This window comes from Polyodon spathula, chromosome 25 (genome assembly GCF_017654505.1).
Source record: "Polyodon spathula isolate WHYD16114869_AA chromosome 25, ASM1765450v1, whole genome shotgun sequence".
In the NCBI taxonomy this organism is placed as follows: domain Eukaryota; kingdom Metazoa; phylum Chordata; class Actinopteri; order Acipenseriformes; family Polyodontidae; genus Polyodon; species Polyodon spathula.
This window is the reverse complement of record NC_054558.1, coordinates 3,033,578-3,058,873: the sequence shown is the minus strand read 5'-3', so window position 1 is coordinate 3,058,873 and position 25,296 is coordinate 3,033,578. Positions and strand designations below refer to the sequence as shown.

The following is a 25,296-nucleotide window of genomic DNA, read 5'->3' as shown; positions in this document are numbered from 1 at the left end:
TTGAAATGAAGGGTTGATTCTCCCTTCCTACCTATAGCTAGTGTTAAAATTAGTGCTCATCAACATCTGTGAAAATCATTAAACATGCTATATCCAAATACCTAATGTTAGCCTGTTATTACACAAGAGAAAAGATTAATGGTTTCATACCTAGATAGAAATAAATAAACTACCATCTCAACTCAGGGAGCACAAGGCAAGAACCACCTTTATTTAACTGGCTCAAGTAAGGGGTTCACATTTCATTCAGACTTCATGCAGTTTATTTTAGGATCACATTTACAAAATGAAGAAAAACAAAAACAAGCAAAATCTGGTTTGTCCTCCCCATCCTTGTACAGTCTATCCAAGGACTTCGTGAGCGTGGTTTTCCACAAGCAAGGACGTCTTCCTGATATCTTCACACCAGACCTCCAGGCGATCTTTCATTCCAGAAACCTCGACACAGAGAAAGCACAGTATCGCACGTCAGCAGTCCGATTTGGTTTCGTTTACAGATGCGCTACAACGATCAAATCTACTTTACTCCCACTTTTCAACCCATTTTGAAATTTCCGTCACCTGACTGCAGCAACCCCCACTTAATCAGGAGGACCTGGATAGTAATAGTAATAGAGATCAACAGGCAACCTCAGTTCCTGCTGTCAAGCCAACTGTCTCTGAACCTGTTAAATGTAATTGAAGACAATAGCATTGTAATTGCATTAACTTCAAACAAGGCTGCTGTAATTGGAACTGACCCCCGAGGTCTGCAAGCTACTGTACCCTGGAGATAAGACCCAGCCTAGAAAATCACTGAAGCGGGACGACCCGGCAGGATGCCAAAGGCCAGTGCAGAGCTGTGCTTGTATTCCATTTCTGAAGTTTTCTTTTGCACATGCATCTCCACCCTCACCTGCTTCAGATCCATAACTCTAGGCTGCACCCAGGTCATGTAGACTTTGCTGTCAACTTCATCAATGCTTCCTTTAACCAGACCGTTCGACAAGGCTTTCATCACAAGCAGTTCCACCTGGACAGAGACAGGAGACCCTCTGGTGACCCTCCAGCCAAATCACTACTGGGGACCCATTTCCATGCAATAAACGTATTTAGGTAACCAACAGTTTTTCTCGTAAATCTTTTGAGTCCTTTAGTCTCACCTTATTGACGGGCAACTTGGCCCGAGAAGAGATCTCCTGGAAGGTTATCTGTCTGTGATGGGCTGGTCTAGTAAACACCATCTGCGCAACGAAAATTATACAAAACAGGACAACTGTTTAGGACAGTATTAAAACATCTGCTTCAAAAACTAGGGCACTAGAACAAGACACTAAAAATAACTTTAACAGAGTGGCTTCTTGTCACCTCCATGAGACACAGCAGTTGTAACTTTTCCTTCAGTTTACTCTCATTCGCAGCTAGGTCAGTCTGCCGGGAGGGGAAGAAAACAAAACATATATTAAGCTGTCCTGCATATAACCTGCTTTTGCTGCTGCTACTGCTGCCATCGTTTGAGGATTTGCTATTACTTCTTTGAAATAACAGGATACAGAAAAAAAAAACACATTTAGAAATTCTACAAGGAAAGGCTCGCTGCTGAAGGTCAATTTCACAACACACCGGATCCTCTTTTTAAAACGTAAAAGCAGACAAAGACCTGGTGTGGGTTTCCTTGGTACCGGCTGCACTAGCAGAAACGAGCTCACCTGGGTGTCCCAGCAGCCCTTGAGAATGTAGAAAGCCTCCACGTCGCCTCTGTTGAAAGCGTACAAGGTGTCGATAAGCCAGCGGTTATCAGTGCTGCGCAGAGACTCCAGGATGGGGTGCATCAGCTTAAACAGAAACGAACAGCTCACCTTGCTGCCACGCACCCCTGGGGGTCATGTACAAACGCAACTGTGCGATTCGGATTTCAAACCTGCGGAATTGCAATTCTACCAGATACAGAAATCTATCGATTCCAGTTCAATTACACATAATCGATCATTATTCTTGTATTTTCAACCTCTTTTGGTGACCTCATTGGTTTGAAAAAAATGGTACAGTATGTATATTTGTACCACAGACTCTTTAGAATGAAGAGTAAACGTGTCAGTGTGTGCAGCTTGTTATTGTTCAGTATAACTGTAATTATAACTGGCCCCTGGTCTGCTGCCATGCCCAAGGTGGTGAAGACACACACTGAACGAGAATGCAACGATACAAACACAAACTGAAGTGGCAAGTGCTTACGAAACATTGCTCCGTTTACAGTTTTACACTGGAATTGTAGAGCAGTGCTTTTTAAAAACATCATGATCACCAACTAGTCTTACCAATTCCCCAAAATTGTAAATCCCTTCACCCAGCAGGGCAGCCAAGCCAAGGGTGAAGGCCTTCTGCTGCTGAGCAGCCACTGGAAACAATAAAAAATAAAGATAGGAAACGCCTTGAAGTTCAACGGAAACCACTGAAGCAGGTGGTTCCAATAATCTTAGAAAATAAACTGTGGTGAATTTAAGATAACAAAGCCACCAGTGCATGAGCTATTGGTATTACTGTGGCAGAAATGTGAAATACTGGTTTATGTGATATGTATAAATACTTGATATTTGACACCCACATGAAAACTTAAGCTGAATGTTTCCCTTTCAGGCTGTTTTACTTGTGTAGTGTTCGCTGCTGCCACTCAAAGACAGTGGTAAACTTTGTTACTGCAATCTGAAAAAAGTTCAGAGCTGAAGTACCAATCTTATCCACTATACACTGGTGGCAGCATAGAGCAAGGATCACAGCTAGCAATATGCAGCCGGCTTACAAACTGAGAATCTGTTCATAGCAACAGCTTGAAAACGATCAAAGATTTTACAAACATAGCTCTAAAAAGACAGAAGTGCAAGACAGCAGTGTATTTATATCTCATATTTCCAGGCACTTAACACAGGAACATATGAAAAAGATATAAATAAACTCATGTAGTTGAACTGCTGGGACTGAAATAAGTACACATAGCACTCCTAGTGGCCAGAATGAGCAAGTGCTGTATGCTGAATATTTGAGTTAGACAGATTCCACACATACTGTACAAGAACACAGCATTGCAAATTGACTATTTTAAGGCACAATATGAGAAACAAAAGCCACCGAGTGTGCAGCTCCGTACTAATTGATTTCTAGAACTGAAGGTCAACAAATAATTTATACACAAACCTCCACTCTTCAACCTAAACAAAACAATGCAGGTCTGCCAATGATGAGGTTTGCTCCTCTGCTAGCCCGGTGAAGGACTGCAGACCCCAGTGCACGGTGCCTAGGGCTTGTACTGGGTTCAACCAACGTGAAAGGCAATAAGATAATGCAGGGCAATGTTAAAGCTGGGAGAGGGGTTCAGCAATCCCACTCTTACTGCACCTTCACCAAACTCCTCACCAGAAAGCTCGGCCAGTTCAACGCAGCCCAGATAGCGCAATGCTTCCCTGTAGTATGAAGCATGCTCCCCCATGACCTGATAGTAACTGCTGGACGTGTGGTAGAAGCGGCTGTGAAGAGATGTCACCCCCTGCAGCTTGTCCAGCATCACCCGCACTTCATCCAGGGTTTGCTTGAAGGAAACACACACAACAGGAAGAATGCTGTGCAAATCAAGGTGCCAGCACACCTTTTAAACAGGTGAAAATCAGAGGCATCTCCGGATACGTACAGGCATGGCACGCCTCGCAATCGACACAGAGCTCATGCACAGCACCCATCTTACACAGCAGTGCTTTCTGAAATACCCTCCCCTTGCAGCACCTACTTTAGCTGCTGGATGATCACCAGTTTTCAGATTGATTGCAGCAATAGCAGTTCTGCAGAGAATTTCAGCTTCGTCGCTGCTTTTAACCTAAGTATTGAAATGCACGACAACAGAAGCGAACTGGATTAAACTTTTTTTTTTTTTTTTAAATATTAAAATTGATTGTTATTTCTTTAGTCTCCACAAGGGGAGCTTTTATTTCTCTTTCTATAAAAAAAATAAAACTCAACAGCCAACGTTTACCTTCTCCTTGGTTTTCTCCAGCAGCTTCAGAGAACTTTCAGGATCTATTGTAAGCAAATTAAAAGGGACAAAAACACCAGAGATACGATACAACCCGGCCACTTTATTAGGGACCCCCCCCCCCCCATAAAGCACGCTGCGTCACATTAAAGGGTTATTTTGTGTAATTAGAATACATTATTAAAAAGACAAAGATACAGTATTTAAATAAAACACTACGGGTTACACAAAGGTTTTCTTAAGCATTAATTTGCTTGTGAACTTACCGCTATACTGCCGGACAGCCAGTAAAATCATTTCAACCAGAGACAGTGGGTTGATTCTAAACGAAACAGACCAATTAAAATGCAAACCAGCAACAGGACCTCTCTCAGATCCGCTGCATTGCTTCCATTGCGCCCTCAGAGTCAGACGAGCGTGTCAGGATTACAGGGGTGCAGCATTGAAAAAGACACAAAAGTAAACGTTTTGCACTTTAAAAAAAAAATGCTAAGAAAATAAATACTAGTTCAACTCTTACCGGTGTTCAAAGTCGCTGATGAAATTTTCATACAACTAAAACACAGCGGAAATAAAAATACAGTCAGGGGAAGAAAAATCAAACACTTTCAATAAATAAATACAAATACAGCCTATTTCCATACCTTGATAATCCTGTCTCCAGTGGCAAAAGCTGGACTCTGAACTAAATCTAGCAATTCCACAGTCAGCTGATGCCACAGCCTGTGAAGGAAAACCAGATTTATTTTGCATTAGAATACACACAGGTGTGACTGGAACCAGGCTTCTAGTAGCTTCTTATTACCAGTACAGACTCTACTGCCAGTAAGAAACCCCAACAACACTGCTGCAGAGTAGTTATTTTAAATCAGCCTTCAGTTTCAGAAAGGGGAATGGGTTTGCATAATAAACATTTCGTTCAGCTCAATCTGATGTCTGGTGCTGGTATAAACCCGGTTTTTGCCAGGTACCCCAGTGCAGCGGGCAATCTTATTGCCCTCTGCTGCCCGTTCATTCAGAGTTACCTCTTGCTGTGCACGGTCTCCATGCTGCCCGTTCATTCAGAGTTACCTCTTGCTGTGCACGGTCTCCATGCTGCCCGTTCATTCAGAGTTACCTCTTGCTGTGCACGGTCTCCATGCTGCCCGTTCATTCAGAGTTACCTCTTGCTGTGCACGGTCTCCATGCTGCTGTGCACGTTCATTCAGAGTTACCTCTTGCTGTGCACGGTCTCCATGCTGCCCGTTCATTCAGAGTTACCTCTTGCTGTGCACGGTCTCCATGCTGCCCGTTCATTCAGAGTTACCTCTTGCTGTGCACGGTCTCCATGCTGCCCGTTCATTCAGAGTTACCTCTTGCTGTGCACGGTCTCCATGCTGCCCGTTCATTCAGAGTTACCTCTTGCTGTGCACGGTCTCCATGCTGCCCGTTCATTCAGAGTTACCTCTTGCTGTGCACGGTCTCCATGCTGCCCGTTCATTCAGAGTTACCTCTTGCTGTGCACGGTCTCCATGCTGCCCGTTCATTCAGAGTTACCTCTTGCTGTGCACGGTCTCCATGCTGCCCGTTCATTCAGAGTTACCTCTTGCTGTGCACGGTCTCCATGCTGCCCGTTCATTCAGAGTTACCTCTTGCTGTGCACGGTCTCCATGCTGCCCGTTCATTCAGAGTTACCTCTTGCTGTGCACGGTCTCCATGCTGCCCGTTCATTCAGAGTTACCTCTTGCTGTGCACGGTCTCCATGCTGCCCGTTCATTCAGAGTTACCTCTTGCTGTGCACGGTCTCCATGCTGCCCGTTCATTCAGAGTTACCTCTTGCTGTGCACGGTCTCCATGCTGCCCGTTCATTCAGAGTTACCTCTTGCTGTGCACGGTCTCCATGCTGCCCGTTCATTCAGAGTTACCTCTTGCTGTGCACGGTCTCCATGCTGCCCGTTCATTCAGAGTTACCTCTTGCTGTGCACGGTCTCCATGCTGCCCGTTCATTCAGAGTTACCTCTTGCTGTGCACGGTCTCCATGCTGCCCGTTCATTCAGAGTTACCTCTTGCTGTGCACGGTCTCCATGCTGCCCGTTCATTCAGAGTTACCTCTTGCTGTGCACGGTCTCCATGCTGCCCGTTCATTCAGAGTTACCTCTTGCTGTACATGGTCTCCATGCGGCCCCACCGCTCCCCTTCAGCGCTGCCGTACCGCTCTTGCTGCTGTCGCAGGTAACCGACGACGTCATTGCCCGACATGGCGAAACTCGTTTGACGATGGCTGGAATAAACCAACAATATTTCACTCTGATGCAGGGAAAGTTCAGCTGCATTACATGCATGCAATTTGTGTTCAATGTGAATTAACAGACTGCATTCGGAAATTTAAACCCGTGTACGGACAGAAGAGCCAGTATTTAAATTAAACGCGGTAAATTATCGCAACCAATGAGAATACGACAACACCGACGCACGAACTAACCTCTGGTGAAGATCGCTGTTGTTACCTGTCTGAAACCGCTTGGTTTTAAACACAGCTGCACGGCACCATTTCCAAATTAATTCGCGCCGGATTCGCGCTAACTTGCCAACCGCCACGCCCGCCGTGCCGACGTCAAGGCTGCGTGCGCGCCCCCAACAGCGACTCCCTGCACCTGCTCAGCCATGATGTTGTACGGCAAAGGCTGGCCAAAGTTGGCCCGTCCACCCCCTGGTCTTTGTTCGAACCCCCCAGTACTAAATCGTTTAACTGACCCACCGCACAGACCCCGAGGTAGTTAATGATCTCATTTGACCTGCTAAACCTGGAGCGAAATAATCCTGCAGCCCTCCGCGTCCGGACACCACTGTTGTACGGCAAGATGACGCGTGAACGCGGTAAACACGTCACAGGCAGAATAACGACTTTTTAATTTTTGCAATTTCACTAAGAGAGGCAGAAATAATAATAATAAAAGAATAACCGCTTTAACTTAATGTTCGAATATGATCATATTACACACAAAAAAAAATAACGTGCATGCAACTAATTCGCGTTTTTAGAAATAATGCACTTCTTGGATTATTAGTGCCAGCTACTATAATAATAATAATGCAATGCTTTAATGTGACGTGTGTCCAGGTAAATGGGCTTGTACTGGGGAATTGACCATCTAATGCCCCCCCCCCACTCTCCCACTCTTTTAATAGCAGTCAAACCCAGCCGCTTCTCAAGCCCCGCGTTGCTCGGCTGCCTGTTGCTGCAGGCGAAGCGTTCAGGCGACGTCAGTTCCGGAGAGAGTCCTCTCGGCGCCACGTTGACAGAAGAAGACGCGAGTGCTGCAAACTCCACAGACACAGGGTTTGCAGAGTGAAACTTCAGCACCGAGACCCCAGCCTGCTCTCTGCACAAAGCGGGGGTTTGTGCAAACCACCCCGTTCATGCCGTGCACGAGTTTTGGGCTCCAGCTTGTGCGGCTGCACCTGTACAGATTCATTTCTGCATACCTGCGCGGAGGCGCACACCTGGGACAGCTGCTGCAGAGACGCGTGTCTCTCGGGTGGTGTTTGGTACTAGTCTGGATACGGGGGAGCAGATCATTACAGTAACAAGCCATGGTCAAGGTAAGCGGTTACAAATATGACGTGCTTGCAGCTTTTTTTTTACTTTTCTTGTTTAGTTGTCAGCAGATTGATTGATTGATTGATTGATTAATAACCAGGCTTGTTTAACACAGGCACGGGAAAGACTAATTACGGTAAATTCAGTGTACACGTAGCGGCCGCGGCTGTTTGCGTCGGTGTTTTAAATTTATGGTTTTGTTTTTTTTTCCAGCGATCACATAACTCTTGTATAAATATACCGTGTTGCTTACTTAACTGCAAATAAGTTAAAGCACATGTAAATATGCGACAATTAATTGTCTAATTTTAAAATGGTGTTATATTTTAAATAATACACGCTGAAATGCTTGTTGTTAACCACGTAGTTCTATCTAATGGCACCGTTGTATTCAGTAAATAAACACTGGCAGGTCTTAGCAAGGCGTTTCTGGTTTAAGTGTGCATTATTAGCGGTGGCCCGCCTCGCTGGTTTAAAGAGCGCAGCCAGTTTTGCAATGCGTGTGCCTGTAATCCGATCACTTGGTGATGTGGTGATGGCTTCACTTCAAGTCTCAAAGTTCCCCGAGTCCGTGTTTCTAAACTGGTTTAGCCTCTCGGTTGCTTCGCGTACAGGAAAGGATTATATTGGCGGACCCGTTTCATTTTAAGCAGACTTGGCTTTATCAAACTGCATGGAAAGAATAACAAACAGAAATCCGCTAAGAAAATGCCCCCCCCCCCCCTTCCTTCTTAAATAATTTATGCCAAGGCTAGCAGAAGTGACCGATACCTTGAGGAATCAGTCGAGCACGAAGGTTTCGTCTATAGCTCCGTTTTATGTATTTTCATTCAAGAAAAACCGTCAGCTCTTTCAATTCAGTTTTGCAATTGAAAATTGTGCCGAGTGACTCTGTTAAAGGTTTAACTGGGCTCGAAATGGATCGGTTGCGGTGAAACGCACCATTTAACAGTTCCTCTGGGGCGCTTCAATATTTAACCAGGCGTGCCCTTCAGATGCGCCTCTCCGTTGTGAGGTGCCCTAGCAACAGAGAAGGCTGCATGAGGGGCATGACTACAGTTCTGTTAACAAAGGACCACAGTGGCAATTAGATCGAGTGGAAGAGCACAAGATAGCAACCTTCCACAGCGGTTACACGCACACACGCTGCCCAGGCACATGGTTCCAGTTTGCTTGTTATTTCATGGATGGATTACCGCTGGTTGTAAACAACCACTCCCTCCCCCAAGGCTTGACGTGAGCTCTTTCCAGTAACTTGTTCGTTTACTTCTGTGACTAGAACCAGATTTGTGACCTAGATTGTTGGAGTGTTGCTTTTCCACTCCCCCTGTACCGAGCACGGTCTGCATAATGGCCCTTTGTTCAGAATTTGCGCGTTCTGTTTAATTTTGCAGGTTGTCGGCTCAGATCTGCAGCGGCGGAACAGCTGTGAGGAGAATCTCCCTGGATACTCTGTAAAAGAACCTGCTGATGGTAAGGGCTCGGTTACAGTGCACACGTTGCATTGTAAGGCATGCATGTCAGCAGCTAGGCTCCCCTCCCTCTTCTTGTGCCTTCAGACCTCATCCTCGTGGGGTAAGCCGTGTGTGTCTTTCTGTGCAGGCGACGGCAAGGAGCACCCCGTGACGGAGCCCGGAATGATCTGGAAGGTGACTGGTGGCCTCTTCAGTGCCACCAAGGGGGTGGTGGGAGCCACTGTTGGGGGCGTGGCCTGGCTGGGGGGGAAGGGCTTCGAGATGACCAAGTCAGCTGTGACTGCAGTGCCCTCTGTGGGCGTCGGCCTGGTGAGAGGGGGCGCGTCTGCTGTGGCTGGGGGCGTGACCACCGTAGGATCAACGGTCGCCAGCAAAGTGCCATTCAGAGCGAAGCGCAAAGACAAGTCAGAGTGAGGAGCTCCCCGAGATATAGCCTGAACAAATCAGCCAGTGAAAGAAAAACTGAAATAAATACATCCTAGGTCTGGATCAGTATACAATTATTTTATATACAGTGTTAAGTTTTATTTATAAAGATGTATGATTACACAATTATGCCATCACGAGTTAGTGAACTTTTGGAGATTATTGTGTTTTCGTTGTTTGTTTTGTGAACACACTTGCATGATCATAGTGGTTCACAGTGTGAGATGTTTGTGCAAAAGGTCTTTTAAGATTTCCAGCCTGGCAGATCTGTCAGGAATCCTTGTGGTCCACTGAACACGATGACCCAGGTTTCTATGCACACCAGACTCTAACCCTGGTTGACACAGCCTTTCCAGCACCTCAACTTATATAAGAACAAGATTCATTTAAAGAACCAGCGCCTGGAAGATGAGAATTTATGCTTAGGTTGTGTATTTTTTGCAGAAATGAACTTTTGCACGTTTTTCCTGCATTGTTCTTAAGGCAGGAGCCATCTTTAAACTACGCTCTCTCATATTCATCAAACCTGATTGTGCTCAACCCTGAACTTGTCTAGAGATGTGACCCTCACAGGAAAGGGGAAACAACTTCCACAGTAAAGATGTTTAAACTCCTGGCTTGTGCACCCTTGTCCTTTATAAAGTAATTGAGAGATGGCAGTGAGGTGTTTTGTAGATTATATTTAAACTTGAAAGTCAATGCAAGTTGAAATGTAGGGGTAGCCAGCTCTAGCCATGGTGTCTCTTATTGAGTCCAGAATCGCGTTTCTGTAGCAGCAGCATCAAATATATTTTCTGTAAGCTGTATTCAGTAATAAACATTTCTTGGTTGAAGACTCGTGTGTTTGTGGAACGTTCTAGAAGGGGTGGAATGAAAGGGTTAGACAGGTGCAGTGTGGCTGATGCAATTCACACAGCTTCCCTAGGGCTACTCTAGACGCTTGGCAGACAGATTCATAGGTTCAGTTAAACCAGAACAAAGCTGCAGTGGACAGGAGTGGTAACTTGACCGTGCCTCCTCCACACACACACAGCAGCTGGCCCAGGTAATATATTAATATAACACAAATATATATATTGTGTGTTTTGACCGTCCTGCATGTTGAACAGTACAACAACCACCCTTCCTTTTTTACTGCCCCCTTGAGAATGTTAATAAGCTGAATGGGACCCAGTGCCTTGTATCTCTCCAGTGGAGCAGGACTGCATTCAAATTCACTGCTGTGTTCAGTATAGCTGTAGAGGGCTGCAATTCAAACAGTGAGCCACAGTCCTGCAGGACAAGCTCTGAAGCTCTAATTGTATTTTTCCACCCAAAACTGACACGGCAAACAGGAAATGACAGCCAGGTTTTCACTGCACAACGCTCTGATTACAAACACTCTGCACAGCTGCACATATTATAAAGAGGAGCAGCGCACTTACCTAGAACGATGCTGTACTTCCCCAGCTCCCGGCAGGAGTCTCATCTACAAGGTCTGTTCAGCAGAAAAGGACTGTGGGAGCTGTAGTTTGCTGGAAAGCTGGAAAGACTACAGTTCCCAACATGCTGTTAGTTTGCAGAGCCCTTTTGGCACTGCACTCACAGTGTTGCTCCCTATCTGCTCAACTTACTGGATGCGCTCCTGCATGCCGGGGCTGCAGCGCTTCCTTCCTGCAGTGAGAGGTGTTGAGCAAGGATGCCAGGACACTTACTCAAACCCTGCTTGTTAAACACTGTAGCATCTTAGCTTGTGGCTTGAGATGCATGGGGTCTCAGCACTGCTGCAATTCAGAGAAGTTAAAGAACCCAACCCTTACTGCTAGTCTAGTAGCTATGGTAACCACACAGGAACTTTGTAACAATATCTTCCTGTGAGGAGCCCTTTTCAGCTTGTCCATGCTTTGTCTTTATGGTGCAATGTGTTTGACAGTTCTTGCAGGTTATTGCATTCTCATGTTCTCCCATCTCTATTCAGTGTAGCCTGTAGATGCATTCTCTCTCTCTGATGAGAAGCCATCAGAACTCCTGTATGATATTAATGTGAAGCACACTCTCCCATCATTATTTTAATTACAAAGTATTCACAGTATTTTGTTATCTGAAATGTAATCAGAAACACTAGCACTGTGTATTTTAGTTTTTACATTACAGCCCTTTGATAAAGGGCTGCTGTGTACAGGATATCAATGTAATAATTAGAAAGTGCAAATCGATGCCAGTAATACTGCAGCACAGTGTCAACACAACTCTGCATAAATCTAAACCCGTTGCTTTAGCTGTTGCAGCAATTTCAACATCCTGACGAAGCGCCAGTAGAAATATTCTCAGTGTAGAGCAAGGCACGGCAGATCTGGAGAACGTGCCTTTTCTCTTTATATTTCTGCAGTAAAGGTTAGGAAAGTTGAGACGCACCAGAACCTTTTTAAAGTGTCTTTTTTATACAGACGCACACATACGCGTACAGAAGCGTTTTTTAAAATCCATCAGCCTCCCGTTGGAATAGTACAAAAACACTTCATTTAAATGAAACACTTCATGAAACATTTTGAAACAGTTTAACCTTGCATTGTAATTTTCCAAAAATATAATTCTTGGTAATGAAAGCTTTTAACAAGGTGGAAACAGTCAGCGACTAAACTTTGGGGAGAGAAGAGGAACTGATTCACGGAGACAGCCAACCTCCACAAATCCAGCGAAGAAAAGAACAGTTTAATATCATTATAAAAACACAAAATCACAGAGAGATCTGCTCAACCGTTCTCTAAAACTAAACAGTCTCAGCTCCGAGTCGTTCTAAAGGGGAGTGAAATCCAGTGAACGAAACCACAAAACTGCATGCCTTTAAAACGGAATTGAAATCAGGGTGGCAGCTTTCAGGGGATGACATATTCCCAGTCTCAATACAATACTCTGGTAATCTAGATGCCCTGCAAGTCAGATCCCCTCTTACACAAACTCTCTCCGTTGTATTTTTGTTAGATTCGTTCACTGTAATCAACTGGGTGACTGGGGAGAAGCTTTTTACAAACTATCATAAAAAATAAGGACAGGGGAAAAAAAGTTGCTTACAAAACTTACATATCATATTAAATATAATTTCTGACAATTCTTTCCTTGAATAAATAAAATAGAGCCATGTAGTCGATATTTCAGGAGGTGCCTCAGTAAGACAGGGTGTTCACGCTCTGCAGGTCCGCACGTTTCTGCAAGACGAAAAAACGACATCAAAAGCTTGCAAGCAGCGCCACGCAGATCACGCGTTTGAACATGCAGAACAAGCCATGCTATACAAGCTGTCTGTATCTTCACCCACAGCTGCAGGAACAACACACGCTCAGGCAAAGCTTCATCAAAACCTGACAAGCGTTTCCCCGAGATATAGCTTTCACTTTCTCAGCGTCAAATCAAATCTGGAGGCCTATAATTGCAAAATTAGAAACATTTTGACTTAACCTTTGAGGTCAACAAAAATCAGAGCATGCTGTCATAAAAATACAGTTAAAGCGAAAATTACAATAACAGGCCAGTTAAAAATGCTCCAAAGTTGCAGAAGTAGCCTATCCTCAATGGAAGAGAATATCACTAAGATGGGTTGAGAAGCGAAAGGCTCACCTCGTCACCCTGCCTCTGCAGCTTCACTGCCGAGGTCCGAGATCCGTCTTCCGGACCCCCGTCTCGCTCTCGTTTCCCTGAATGATTCCCATCGCCACTGCCCTGAAGGAACCGACCTGGGGGGGGAATATCCCACCGTTAAAACAAACAAAATGCTTCAAAGTAACGACAAGTTTTGGACAAGCAGACATTTTTCAGGGGTCGTCCAAAATGACCATCCCATACAGTAAGCGCACACAGCCTGGGGATCTCTTTCAACCTCCCAAAACGTGCATAAAAACGCCGACAGCCAGAGCAAGCCCTAGACTTTTCACTTCGTCCTTTACTGTGCACAGGATTGCACTGCAGACACTGAGAAAGACTGCTGGTGTAAGTGCTTGTGCAGCAGGGATAAGAGACTTGATGCGGGGCGGGGCGCAGTAGAAAGGGGGGTACCTGGAGACTGGGGCACTGCAAACTCCCCGGGGGAACTGGCTGACTGGTACACGCGATGGGCGGCACCTCCCGGTACATTCGCTCCGTCTGTGGGGTACCCTAAAAGGACAAGAGGGGAGATCATCAGCGAGGCGCGTCCAAAATAAGAGCCCTTTCTGGGACTCTCTCGAAGGCCAGGAGGAACACTGGCTGCAGTTTTGTCTTCAGTTATAAAAGGAATGTTTCAGATTGAACAGTGTGCAGGGATTTCCTTACAGTATAGAGGGAAGCGTTCCCATTAACGTCACATTAAGAAAAAACTCTTCAACCACTTGCCCCTGGCTCATCAGCAGAACTTGACCATTATCCTGAACTACCAGCTATTCAAAACGCACTCCAGAGCAACAAACTTGTCAGAAAATGTGTGATCAGCCGTCCTCAGAACAGAGCTTCTGAAGGAGGTGCTCCAGCTCACCGCGTTGGAGTCCGCTGGTTCCTGGCTGCTCATCGCTGTCGAAGCCGAGGAGGATGCTGCTGTTGCCGCTGGCGACCGGGTTACCTGCAGAGTTACAAGATAGAACACTGCTTCACGTGCCCAACAAATACCCCGCCAGTCCCCTGCCCAGTTCATGCCGCTCACCAGGCGCACTGTTGTTCCCAGACTGCTGTTCTCCTGGGGAGTACGCCATCATGCCCCCGCTCCCACTGCCACTGTGGTTTGAGGGCACCGAGGCGAGCAGGCCTGTGGAGACAGAGCAGGGACGAAACATGCAAACAATATCAGCACACGCGTTTGCACAGAGCAAAACCACCAGAGAGCGGCAGGGCTCCACAAGGCTCTTCCGCTACAAGGGTTAAGGGCGGCATACTTTTTAAAGGTTGCAGAAAAAACCCATCTGCGTTCTTTACCACAGCAGAACATCAAAGTTAGGTCATAACGTCCCTGGGGATCAGACACTTGTGTGAGTCTCGCTCTTCGTCAGGTTAATACAGTTCCAGCTCCTTACCCAGCCCCCTGTAGCGGGACAGCTGCTGGTAGATCTGCTTCATCCTCTCGATATTGAGCCGGCTGGCCTCCGCGTGGTTCACCATGGGCTTGGGGTAGTGCACTCCGATCACACACTTGGCGGCGCTCTGGACCGCGGCGGGAGCGGTCCACGGGTCGTAGATGTACTTGGCAGGGAAACCTCGGAGAGCAGGCAGGTAGCGCCTGCAAGCACAGGGGGAGATAAAAACCACAGGAGTCTCATCACGAAGCTGGCTGGCAGAGCGCGGGACCCAGCACTGAGGTGTGCTGCATGCAAAGATCTCGGCGGTTGTTCGTTTTGTTTTCCAAAAGGCTGATTTTGCGGAGTTGTCACTGTGGACGCTTTAACAGGTGATCTGTGTAGAAAAACTGATCTTAAACTCGCAGGCTCAACAGAAAGCGGTGTGGCTGGACAGCATGGTAGCGAGCCCCTGCAGCACAAGCTAGCAGACAACAAGCAGAGCAGACGGCAAAGCGACCCACCTTATATAGTCTCCGTTGGGGTCCGTCCTGCGCCCGAAGCCCACGGGACAGTAGCAGTGGAAGAACTGCTGGAAGAACGAGCTGCAGGAGAGCCACATCCAGCTCCCAGCGTTCACGCTCCAGTCTGCGTCCAACAAGAGCTCCTCGAACACCTAGCGGACAAGAGCGAGGCATTCCTTAAAAACACACACCGGGGAGCGAACCCGGGAGAGAAAGAGCCACCAGCAAAATAACAGCCACAAACTCATAACCAAACACCCCAGGAACAACACCTGAATATCCTGTGCACTGCCTCCAAGTTCAAGCAATTCATTTTCAATCCAGCCCTGTTCATTCGTGTGGATTTAAATTACCTGGGGTGCAGATCAACCTCTTGTGCCAAATTCACAACTTCTATGTGCTGGAAATCTCTCCAAATCTGCTCTCAAACCCACTGTCGCTGTTGCTGCCTGCAGAGTTGCATTGCCCCCCAGGGCTTCTCTGTTACCTGCTCAATCAGTGATCGCGTGCAGTTATTTAAAAGCACCCCAAGCCTTGTTAAAGCTGGATGCCACTACATCATTTACAGCTGTGTTACCTTCATGCCCTCCTCCCAGCTGATCCACAGGTCTCCCCTGGTCAGGAAGCAGGCCACAGCGTGCCTGGCCAGGTGGTGGATCCAGCCCTCCTGCCTCAGCTGGGTCATGATGGCGTCGATCCAAGGGAAGCCGGTCTTGCCCTCTGCCCACTTGGCCAGGGCCTCTGGGTTGCGGTCCCAGGGGATGCGCACACAGATGGGGTTCCCCTCCATCTTGTCGAAGCGCGGGTTGGCGGTGGCGGCCGCGTAGAAGAACTCGCGCCAGAGGAGCTGCCCGTACAGGGAGAGCGGCGGGGTGCTGTGCTTCTTCACCTGTGGGAGGAGGGGGAGGAAGAGGAGGAGGAGGGGGCAAACACTGAGCAACGCTTTCCAGCATTGCACTTCTCTGTAAAGAAAGGTGAAAAATCTCCCCACCCCAGCGTCCTCTCTTGTGCCTCCGCTCTCCGAGAGCGAAAGGTAATTGATCGCTGTCTTTGCTCTCTACTAGACTGCGGATGCATTTCCAGCCTGTGTGTTTTCTTTCTGTGTAGTGTACCCCGTACCCGCTTCTGCACCCACCTTTCTGTAGAGGTCTGTGAGCTTGAAGTAGAAGAGACGGCAGGACAGGCAGCCGAAGCGCAGGTAGGGGCTCAGCCCCGTCGGACTTGCCAGCAGGGAGTTAGCGTTCATTCTCGGTCGTTCGAAATTGGCAACCCAGGCCTGGAAGCACAGAGAGAGAGAGAGAGAGAGAGAGAACGTTAAAGATCCTCCGTGAACCTCTAAATCTCTCCATTAGCGCTTCAAAGCTCACTGACGTCAAGGATCTTCCTCGACAGCCCGGTGCTCGTATACTCCTCTTTTTTATCATTATTTTGCAGACTTGTTTTGTTGTGTTAAATGCTTATTTCACTCACTTTTCTCTCCAAATGCCGCTCTATTCTCGCCAGAGCTTCCGTCTCCCCGCCCGGCCACACTGCAGAGGCAACACCTTCTGTGTCAAACCCTGGGGCAAGAACAAATACAGCAAGGTCAGGAACAGCCAGCTCTCCGCACCCCCTTCCAGGAGCAGCAACGGGAAGGGTAAAACTGCTCCCTGTGCAGGGAGGAATCGGGACCGAGGCGTGTGTACGGACATCCAAAACCAAAAGCACTTCTGGCAACTTGCAGTGCAAAACGATTATTGAACAATCAACGTATGCGATTTAAAGCTGATCCAGGTGTTGTTTATTTAGGATTTGATAGATAGCATTACCTTAGGGTGTTGGTACTGCCTTAAATCAGAAGGTAGAACCAATGCATGAATCAGAGGAAAAACTGACTAGATTCCAATACCCTTGCCTGCTAAGAAATGACCACACCATCACCCACAGAGATTCTCAATACAACAAATCCTTAAACGTGTCACAAGTTTGAAGCATCACAAGGGGTGATCAGCTGTGGGAGGCACTTTACACATACACAATTTACACGGTGCAGAAATACAAATAAGAACTCAATCCTGTCTCTGTGACAAGACAAGCAGACTGCGCGCCGGTGAGATGTTTACCGAGCTCCTCGAGCGAAGGCACCCCGTATTTGTCGCTGTGGTCCTCCGAGACGGGCGTGACGCACCTCCCCATGAAGGCAGCGGAGAGGGGCTCCACGGGCAGCTCCGGGGGCTCCAGGCGGCTCACCAGAGTCTGGAAACGCTTGTAGGTGAGCGGGGGCTGCCCGCCATTCAGCTCGATGATCCTGCCCGAGCAAACAGAGAAGAGCAACAGCATCAGGAGACGCCGTCTGCAAAAATAACCACACACCTCTTGGATGAGTTCAAACCCTCACCTGTCCAGATCGTACAGCGTGTGCGATGTCTTCACCACCACCTCCACCCCTGCCTCGGACGCCAGCTTCTTGATGGCCGCGTCGCGCTCCTTCCCGAAAGGCTCCGAGTCGTACTCGAACGTCAGCCTCGAAATCTTCCACTCCTGCGCGGGGAGGGGAGAGCGACGGGCTGCGTGAGTAGAGCTCAGGAAATTCTATTACAGCACAGTTGAAAACGGGGAGGGAGGGGGGGGTAACTTGCCTTGAAAAGCCGGGGGAATACGTTGGCAGGCTGCCCGCGGACGACAAAGAGCCGCGAGTTCAGTTTGCGCAGGCTGGCGTCGAGGTCTTCCAGGCACTGCAACAGAAACCTGAAAACACAGGAGGAGGGAGGAGTCACTGACAGGCCCGGTTCACACAGCGCGATTCACCGCCAAGCAAGCCAGACAGCTCTACAGGCTCACAGTACAGTCCATTAGCAGCCTTGATCACTCCTTTATTCTGGTTCCGGTTTCACACACGTGTGCTGAAATGTTTCCTCTCCACTCTGACATTCATTGGAAGTTTAAAATTGTTCCGGTAGAGAAAAGCAAATCAGAAAATGTCAGTCGCATCGACTCTGCCACGCAGATTAAGAGTGGGAGGCTCTGATGAAACCTCATGTGCAGGGAGGAGAGGTGGTGTTACACGAAGCTCTATAAAAAGAATGAGACACACTTGTGTCATCTCTGCTGCTTAATATGTGCCTTGCATTTTCATTGAGAATATTACATTTCACACAATTACACAATTAAAATCACACAGAGTAACGCAGCAACTACCACCAGTTAACAGAAGAGGGCACTGTTCTCTTCTAATTGTATCTTACAGCAATGGTTCCCAACCCTGGTGCTGGAGACCCCCTGCTTGTCTGCTATATATATACACACACACACACACACACACACACACACACACATATATATATGCTAGCTCTGTTTCAGTGTATAAATAAAAGAAATGTCAAACACGTAGGCGGCTGATGCACGTCATCTAATGGCAAAAGAACAAAACATGGTCATTTCAACGAGGATTTAACGAGACGCAGCCCAGCAGACTCATTTTAAAACCAGCGACCTTTGCAAGACACAACGACAGCGGCTCCAAAAGCAATCAGTAGATCCAGACAGAGGCGGAGCGGAGCGACTCTGATCTCTACAGCCACTCTCTGGGTAATGCTATCATCACAAAGCAATGTTCCTTTCAATTTTATTAGCTTCCTGCTATTTATATCCTTTTATCCAGGCAAGCTGGGGAAAAACATGTTTTTTTAAAAAACTGTTTGCAGTGCGTTTTACTGCATTGCATACAGTTGTCACTTCCTTTTTACAGTTCCTGCTCAGAATATATATGCAAAAGGTAAATTTGGAAAGGTTTGCACTCTGCGTCTGCAGCTTCAAATAAGAGAAAACAAGGTACAAGCAGATAGCACATAGGCAGGGACTGCCGACTTCAAGCACAGACTTTTGTGAACGTATTCTGCCAAACGACACGGCAATTACTGTGAAGTGGACCAGAAAGGTTTTGTTTTAACAGACTGATTCAAAATCTCCGGCAACTCAAGACGGTGGTGCACTAAAAATACCTGATCCCTCCCCACTTTGTTTCGGAGGCTGCCAAACCCATCTGTCTGTGGCGCTACAAGGCTGTCTATTTCTGTGCCCACAGGAATAAACAAACCACCTGCTGTGTTCTGAAGCTGGTCACTTGTTTTTCTGGGAATCCAAGAAGCAGCCATATGCTGAATAAACAAACTACTGACCGATTAAAACCGATCTCACACTGTATACAGCCTGCTTCTGTACCACAGCGCCACTTGCAGGCTCAAATTAACTGCGCCTCTGTATGATGAATTCTGTAACTCTCACACTCGATCCAGGACATTGATCAAGCCAGGGCACTCACCAGCACCGACAGAAACGTGGGAGGGTTACTGCACATTAGCCTCTTCTGCCCTGCTGCTGTGAATAGTGTGTATGTGGGAACGCAAGGTTAGCAGGGATGGGGTTAAATCCGTCCCTGCCAGAAATCACAGAGGCGGCCATTCCCCTAGGTACTACATGCTAACTGGAGAGTCAGCGCATGTACAAAAGGAAGCAGAATCCTCTGTTTGTTGGAGGAGAGTGCTTGTGCTGTGAATTTTGTACTGCTTGTCTGTAAATGCATCAAATCATCACCTCGGCGAAGGCTGATTTAACATTCAACGGGGGCAGAGTGCCAGCGTGTTTCTGCATTGGCACAGCCGGAGAGCTCCGACAACACAATGAACCCAGCAGGCTCCAAGAGCTGCAGTAACGTTGTGATTGTGAAAAGCGTCCTGTCTTCTGTTCTGTTTTTTATTGTGTTTATTCTAGGAAGATTGAAAAACCAATAAAACACAAAATACGCAAAACAGTTCTTTCTAGGGCACAAACTGCATTCCTACAACTGAGGATTCAAGCTCTTGTCTGGCAGCAGTGACCACAATCAAACAGCGATTATTTTGCTTGTTAAAAAAAAAAAAAACAAGCGTGCATTGGAACACACAGAAATGCTTGGCTTTTTTGTACTGTAAAGGTTGGATGTATTGACAGCCATGCAAGCGATTACTCACATTGTCCTGGCCTCAAAAACTTGCTATTAATAATAGTAATAATAATAATAAGCATGCATTTTCAAATCCTGAACGGGTCTGATGTGTTTGGATGACGAGCGGTTGCACAGTTGCCAGGGAGACGGAATTTACTCATCAGAAGAGATGAATGCTGACACAAACACGTCTGCAATGAGGTGAATCTGACCTACTTCCGTGTACAGAGGCAGATGAAAGCACCCCCACACTTCATAAATATTGAGTTACTCGCTCAGTTAGCCTCGGCGCTATTACCCACTGTGAGACACGCACGCTTTGTGCTTTGGAAATTGAATTTCTTATGCAGCTTTCATATTCAGGTCCAATCTTACAATTAGTTTGATTGGTCCTGGCTTTCATAGCAAAACCAGGAATGGCTCAAACTGCTATGTAATGGGAGTCTTGTTAATTAGTAATTAGTATCCATTTTCTTTTAGCATCTACTGATAACAAAGTGAAACTGTAATATCTGTCCCTGTACAACCTAGTTAGTACATGGAAAACCTCTGTACAAAAAAAAAAAACAATCAGAGGGGATAGAATTTACAGTGGCACGCCCCCTAGTGGTCATGTATCAAACTACAGTCAGCTTGTGGGAGTCTTTTCAGAAGCAGATCCAGAGGCTGAATGAGTATGTTGTTCCCCGATCATTCTCTGTTGTCTGTTTCTGCTTACCAGCTGTTCGTTGGTAAGCAGAAACAGACAATAGAGAATGATCGGGGAACAACGTTGTGATCTGAAATATTAAAACGCCAATGGTGTTAATATCTTGGACTCTGCTTACCTCCACCTGTTGAGTCCCAAATTGGACGAGCCAGCGAACCAGGGGTCCAGAAAGTAAACGCATCGGACGGTCCCGGCTCCCCGCACAGCCTCCTTCAGCGCTGGGTTATCGTGCAGCCGCAGCCCCTTTCGGAACCAGTGGATGGAATTGGGTCTCATGACAAGCCGGCTGTGAAGGAAACCACGCAACGCCCGCGTTAACACCGATCACATGGAGAGAGTTCTCTCTGCGCGTTGACTTTCATTGGATTCTGCAGAGAAACAGCATGAAGCCTCGATATACCCACAAGAGCAGATATTTTTTTAATACAACGATCACATCGGCACACTTTGTGGAGCTAGAGAAAGAACATTCACGCTCTCGCAAACAACGATGCTCTTAAAAAACATAACATAAAATACACATATAAACAATAAATAATTAAACCCGATTAAAAAAAAAAAAAAAAAAAAAAAAAACATTCACCCGAAAAATCAGATTCCAGCAATTTAACCAAAGCGCACCCAGGATGTAGTAACAGAAAATGCCCACTAGGGTGTGGTGTTTACGCATTGATAGATTTTGATAGACTGTCACCACTGTACTGTCAATGTTAAGTTTTCATTATAACGTAGATGCGTCATTGGTCTGATTAATATTTCAAGAACAGCCAGCACATTATCCCGTGTATATTGATATTCATTTTCAAAAAACGCAAAATCAACTGGAAACTCCCCTTATGAAAAACAAATATAGGAAGTGTACTTAATAAGACATATAATACAATTGTAATGCATACAGCACTGTGTTTGTGACCCATTCGAATACAATTAGGATACTTTTAAAGCAACTTCATTATATTTATAGTATATAATATAGTAGAAAGATAGCATACTAAAAGTATATCATTCATATTTTCATATAATCAATTAACTAACAGACAACATAAAATTATTATTTTGTTTTTGTCCTGATACAGAGTGAAACGACCGAGAGACAGATAGTCTTTGAATACAAAAAAGCAACGACAACATCTCTGACAGCGCAGCATCGCAGACCTTAAACGCGCAAGCTGAGCGCTTCAGTACCCACAGTGGAGATAATCGACACGGTGTGGTGCCGACTGACTGAACCGCGAAATAGCGTTTTATATGTTGAATTAATTGAGCAGAAACACTGTACTTGTTGGAAACATTACTAACACATCAAAGGGCAGGCAGTCTACCTTTGTAACGGAGGCCGGTATGAGCGCTCCCACCAGGCGAGAGGACAGTGAGGGATAGGCTGAGGATGCAGGAGACCCGGGCGACTGCAGAGAGGCGAATCCCTTCTAGCAATACCGTTCACACTGCCGGGACCCTGTGTGTGTCTGACCTCCTTCTGCAGGTTTATCAGTTCAGCATTGTAGGTTTAAACGTTCGCCGTTGCACTTTTTGGCTGAATTACTGTTAAAAACTATATATTTAAAAAACAAACAATCTAGAATATGTTTATCACATGTTAATCTCTCAAGGCGAGTTTAAATACTGCTTAGCCAGTAGACCAGACTGCAGGTGCTGGAACAGGTAAAAGGCTGATCGATAAAGGAGACTGTATTATCCTTTGCTTCAGTCCATCTTCTAGGAAAAATAGGTCAGGCGTAGGTGTTTGATTTACTTTGCAATACAGGGAACGCAATTATTATACCACAGCGTCCTTTGTTATATTGTGCAGGAAAACACAAGACACGGAAAAGAAACAGTGCTTCTAAAAGAAAGGTCAGTTATTGACGATCCTTACGTAACCGGCACTACTTCGATAACGCTGACCTCGTTTTATTAATCCCTCCCCGGGTAAACACCGATTTCTTACACTAGCGAGCTACCTGTTAGGATTGATGAAGTGTCCACTGCAAAGCCGCTGTCTGTGTCGTGCAGGTTGAAATGATAATTTCTCCAATAAAAATCAAACAAACAGAAGGGCGCTTCGCATCCAGCAGTGACGCACCGGGCCGCCGGCTTGCTCAATGGTGTTTTCCACTTGTGTCATAAGCCTTGCTTCCAGGGCGCTGCTCGGCTGTCCCTCTTGTCCTGCTGAACTGCGCTGCCAGAGAACCCGTGTCCCCCCCGCTCCAGCTGTGATTGGACCAGCGCTGTTCACTGGGTGGGAACTGGGTCACGTTTTTGCGGCGTGGAACAAACTGACCAACGCGGCTTCATGCTCTCGCTATAGCGGCGCGGTATTCTTTACTGGTGAATTTTGGGTGTAACTTGTTTCCTCGGTTAAAAAAATGGGTACATAACAGGAATGTATCCGTTATGTCACAGTGGGTCTTTAATAAGGCTGAGACCCGCCCCTTTGACGGACTGTCTTTTTATTGGCTGCAGACACGAGTCCCCGGATGAGCACGGGTTTCTGTGCGGATTGCGCGGAGTCAGTGCGCAGGAGTGAGGCGGTGCATGCTGTAACTGAGGCGGTGCAGGCTGTGACTGTGGCGGTGCATGCTGTAACTGAGGCGGTGCAGGCTGTGACTGTGGCAGTGCATGCTGTGACTGTGGCAGTGCAGGTTGTAACTGTGGCAGTGCATGCTGTGACTGTGGCAGTGCATGCTGTAACTGTGGCAGTGCATGCTGTGACTGTGGCAGTGCATGCTGTAACTGTGGCAGTGCATGCTGTAACTGTGGCAGTGCATGCTGTAACTGTGGCAGTGCATGCTGTAACTGTGGCAGTGCATGCTGTGACTGTGGCGGTGCATGCTGTAACTGTGGCAGTGCATGCTGTAACTGTGGCAGTGCATGCTGTAACTGTGGCAGTGCATGCTGTAACTGTGGCAGTGCATGCTGTGACTGTGGCAGTGCATGCTGTAACTGTGGCAGTGCATGCTGTAACTGTGGCGGTGCATGCTGTGACTGTGGCGGTGCATGCTGTGACTGTGGCAGTGCATGCTGTAACTGTGGCAGTGCATGCTGTGACTGTGGCAGTGCATGCTGTGACTGTGGCAGTGCATGCTGTGACTGTGGCAGTGCATGCTGTGACTGTGGCGGTGCATGCTGTGACTGTGGCGGTGCATGCTGTGACTGTGGCGGTGCATGCTGTAACTGTGGCAGTGCATGCTGTGACTGTGGCGGTGCATGCTGTGACTGTGGCGGTGCATGCTGTGACTGTGGCGGTGCATGCTGTGACTGTGGCGGTGCATGCTGTAACTGTGGCAGTGCATGCTGTGACTGTGGCAGTGCATGCTGTAACTGTGGCAGTGCAGGCTGTAACTGTGGCAGTGCAGGCTGTGACTGTGGCAGTGCATGCTGTAACTGTGGCAGTGCATGCTGTGACTGTAACTGTAAGGCAGTGCATGCTGTGACTGCTGTAACTGTGGCAGTGCATGCTGTGCTGTAACTGTAACTGGCAGTGCATGCTGTAACTGTGGCAGTGCATGCTGTAACTGTAGCGGTGCATGCTGTGACTGTGGCGGTGCATGCTGTGACTGTAGCGGTGCATACTGTGACTGTGGCAGTGCATGCTGTGACTGTGGCAGTGCAGGCTGTGACTGTGGCAGTGCAGGCTGTGACTGTGGCAGTGCATGCTGTAACTGTGGCAGTGCAGGTGCATGCTGTAACTGTGGCAGTGCAGGCTGTAACGGGTGTCTTTGTGAACCATGCACGGACCGGATACAAACACCCACACTGTGTGGTCAGAGCTGGTTATTAATATTATTAGCAGTGTGCATTAATAATTCGCTGCACAATCTGTTCAAACTGCGCGCTTCTCTCGTTTCAAATACATCTGCATAGTGTTCTGCTACGTCCAGGATATAAAAATGAATTGGATTATTATTCATATTCAGCGAGAAAGGATATTTTTACTCTGCTCGATGCATGGGGTAACGTAACGCGCGTGTTTCACGTTTGATAATTTAAGTGTTTAATATAGATCATACGTGACACACGCGCGTTATGTTATAATAATCTGATATATTAGCACAATTATGCATGTGTCCTGTGGGCAGTCTGTTTAACCCCTCATCTGCCGGACCAATCAGATCCGCTCTGCTGAAGTCTGTGCCGTTTCTTTCTTTGCCTTCTGGAAAAAGCAAAGCAAAATCACCAGGCTGCAAAGGACTCCCTCTAGCGGCCGTCGCAAGACTTACAACCCACCCTTCAAATAGCGAGTGATTCAGATTGAGCTGTTTTGGATTCTGCTTTGATGTCCACGCTGTGGACCAGCCGGCTGCAAGACAAACGTTGCGTCGCAAACATTAATAATCCTCTCGTATATCACTCTCCCGTTTCAGTGTTGTGCGAGATATGAATCGCCCTGTATATTGAATAGAAAGCAGGGCAACACACTGGAAAGATCTTTTGCTGTTTTTTTTTTTTAATTGCATTTATTCAAAAACAAAATGTACACCGTGGCACAAAATTAGCCACGCACCGCGAACCAGCTCACGGTGCAGACTCGGTCTCCGTGGAAACCGCGTCCCCTTCCTGCCAGCAACGTTCCAGTGTGATTTCATTGATTTATTCCAAGCAGCGGCTGCGCCAAAGAGCGCCTA

At 47.0% G+C, this 25,296-nt stretch overlaps 3 protein-coding genes across 7 annotated transcripts; 1 reads left to right on the top strand and 2 right to left on the bottom strand.

The window, feature by feature from the left end:
- Positions 1–182: 182 nt before the first annotated feature.
- Positions 183–10,992, bottom strand: LOC121300264 (26S proteasome non-ATPase regulatory subunit 13-like). 5 transcript variants are annotated; one of them, XM_041228761.1, is made up of 14 exons: positions 10,906–10,992; positions 6,135–6,260; positions 4,645–4,723; positions 4,521–4,555; positions 4,267–4,322; positions 4,001–4,044; positions 3,758–3,844; positions 3,391–3,562; positions 2,298–2,377; positions 1,689–1,814; positions 1,348–1,410; positions 1,143–1,223; positions 896–1,012; positions 183–438 (listed from the first exon to the last, which is right to left on the bottom strand). In XM_041228761.1, the coding sequence occupies exons 1-14, from the start codon at positions 10,947–10,949 to the stop codon at positions 343–345; spliced, it is 1,206 nt and encodes a 401-aa protein (XP_041084695.1). In that variant the 5' UTR covers positions 10,950–10,992; the 3' UTR covers positions 183–342. The 5 variants fall into 5 exon arrangements, with proteins under 5 accessions (XP_041084695.1, XP_041084698.1, XP_041084696.1 ...); XM_041228764.1 differs by lacking the exon at positions 10,906–10,992 and adding an exon at positions 6,462–6,579; XM_041228762.1 differs by lacking the exon at positions 1,348–1,410.
- On the top strand, positions 7,238–10,314 carry LOC121300265 (transmembrane protein 263-like). Its single transcript, XM_041228767.1, has 3 exons — positions 7,238–7,582; positions 8,975–9,053; positions 9,183–10,314. The coding sequence occupies exons 1-3, from the start codon at positions 7,574–7,576 to the stop codon at positions 9,467–9,469; spliced, it is 375 nt and encodes a 124-aa protein (XP_041084701.1). The 5' UTR covers positions 7,238–7,573; the 3' UTR covers positions 9,470–10,314.
- Positions 10,993–11,799: 807 nt separating the features above from the next.
- LOC121300370 (cryptochrome-1-like) lies at positions 11,800–23,066 on the bottom strand. The gene is made up of 15 exons (XM_041228946.1): positions 22,633–23,066; positions 20,790–20,957; positions 17,618–17,726; positions 17,377–17,519; positions 17,102–17,286; positions 16,470–16,558; positions 16,135–16,275; positions 15,577–15,888; positions 15,000–15,151; positions 14,497–14,699; positions 14,130–14,231; positions 13,965–14,048; positions 13,511–13,609; positions 13,076–13,191; positions 11,800–12,666 (listed from the first exon to the last, which is right to left on the bottom strand). Exons 2-15 carry the CDS (start codon positions 20,945–20,947, stop codon positions 12,625–12,627), a joined length of 1,935 nt encoding a protein of 644 aa, XP_041084880.1. The 5' UTR covers positions 20,948–20,957; positions 22,633–23,066; the 3' UTR covers positions 11,800–12,624.
- Positions 23,067–25,296: the final 2,230 nt, after the last annotated feature.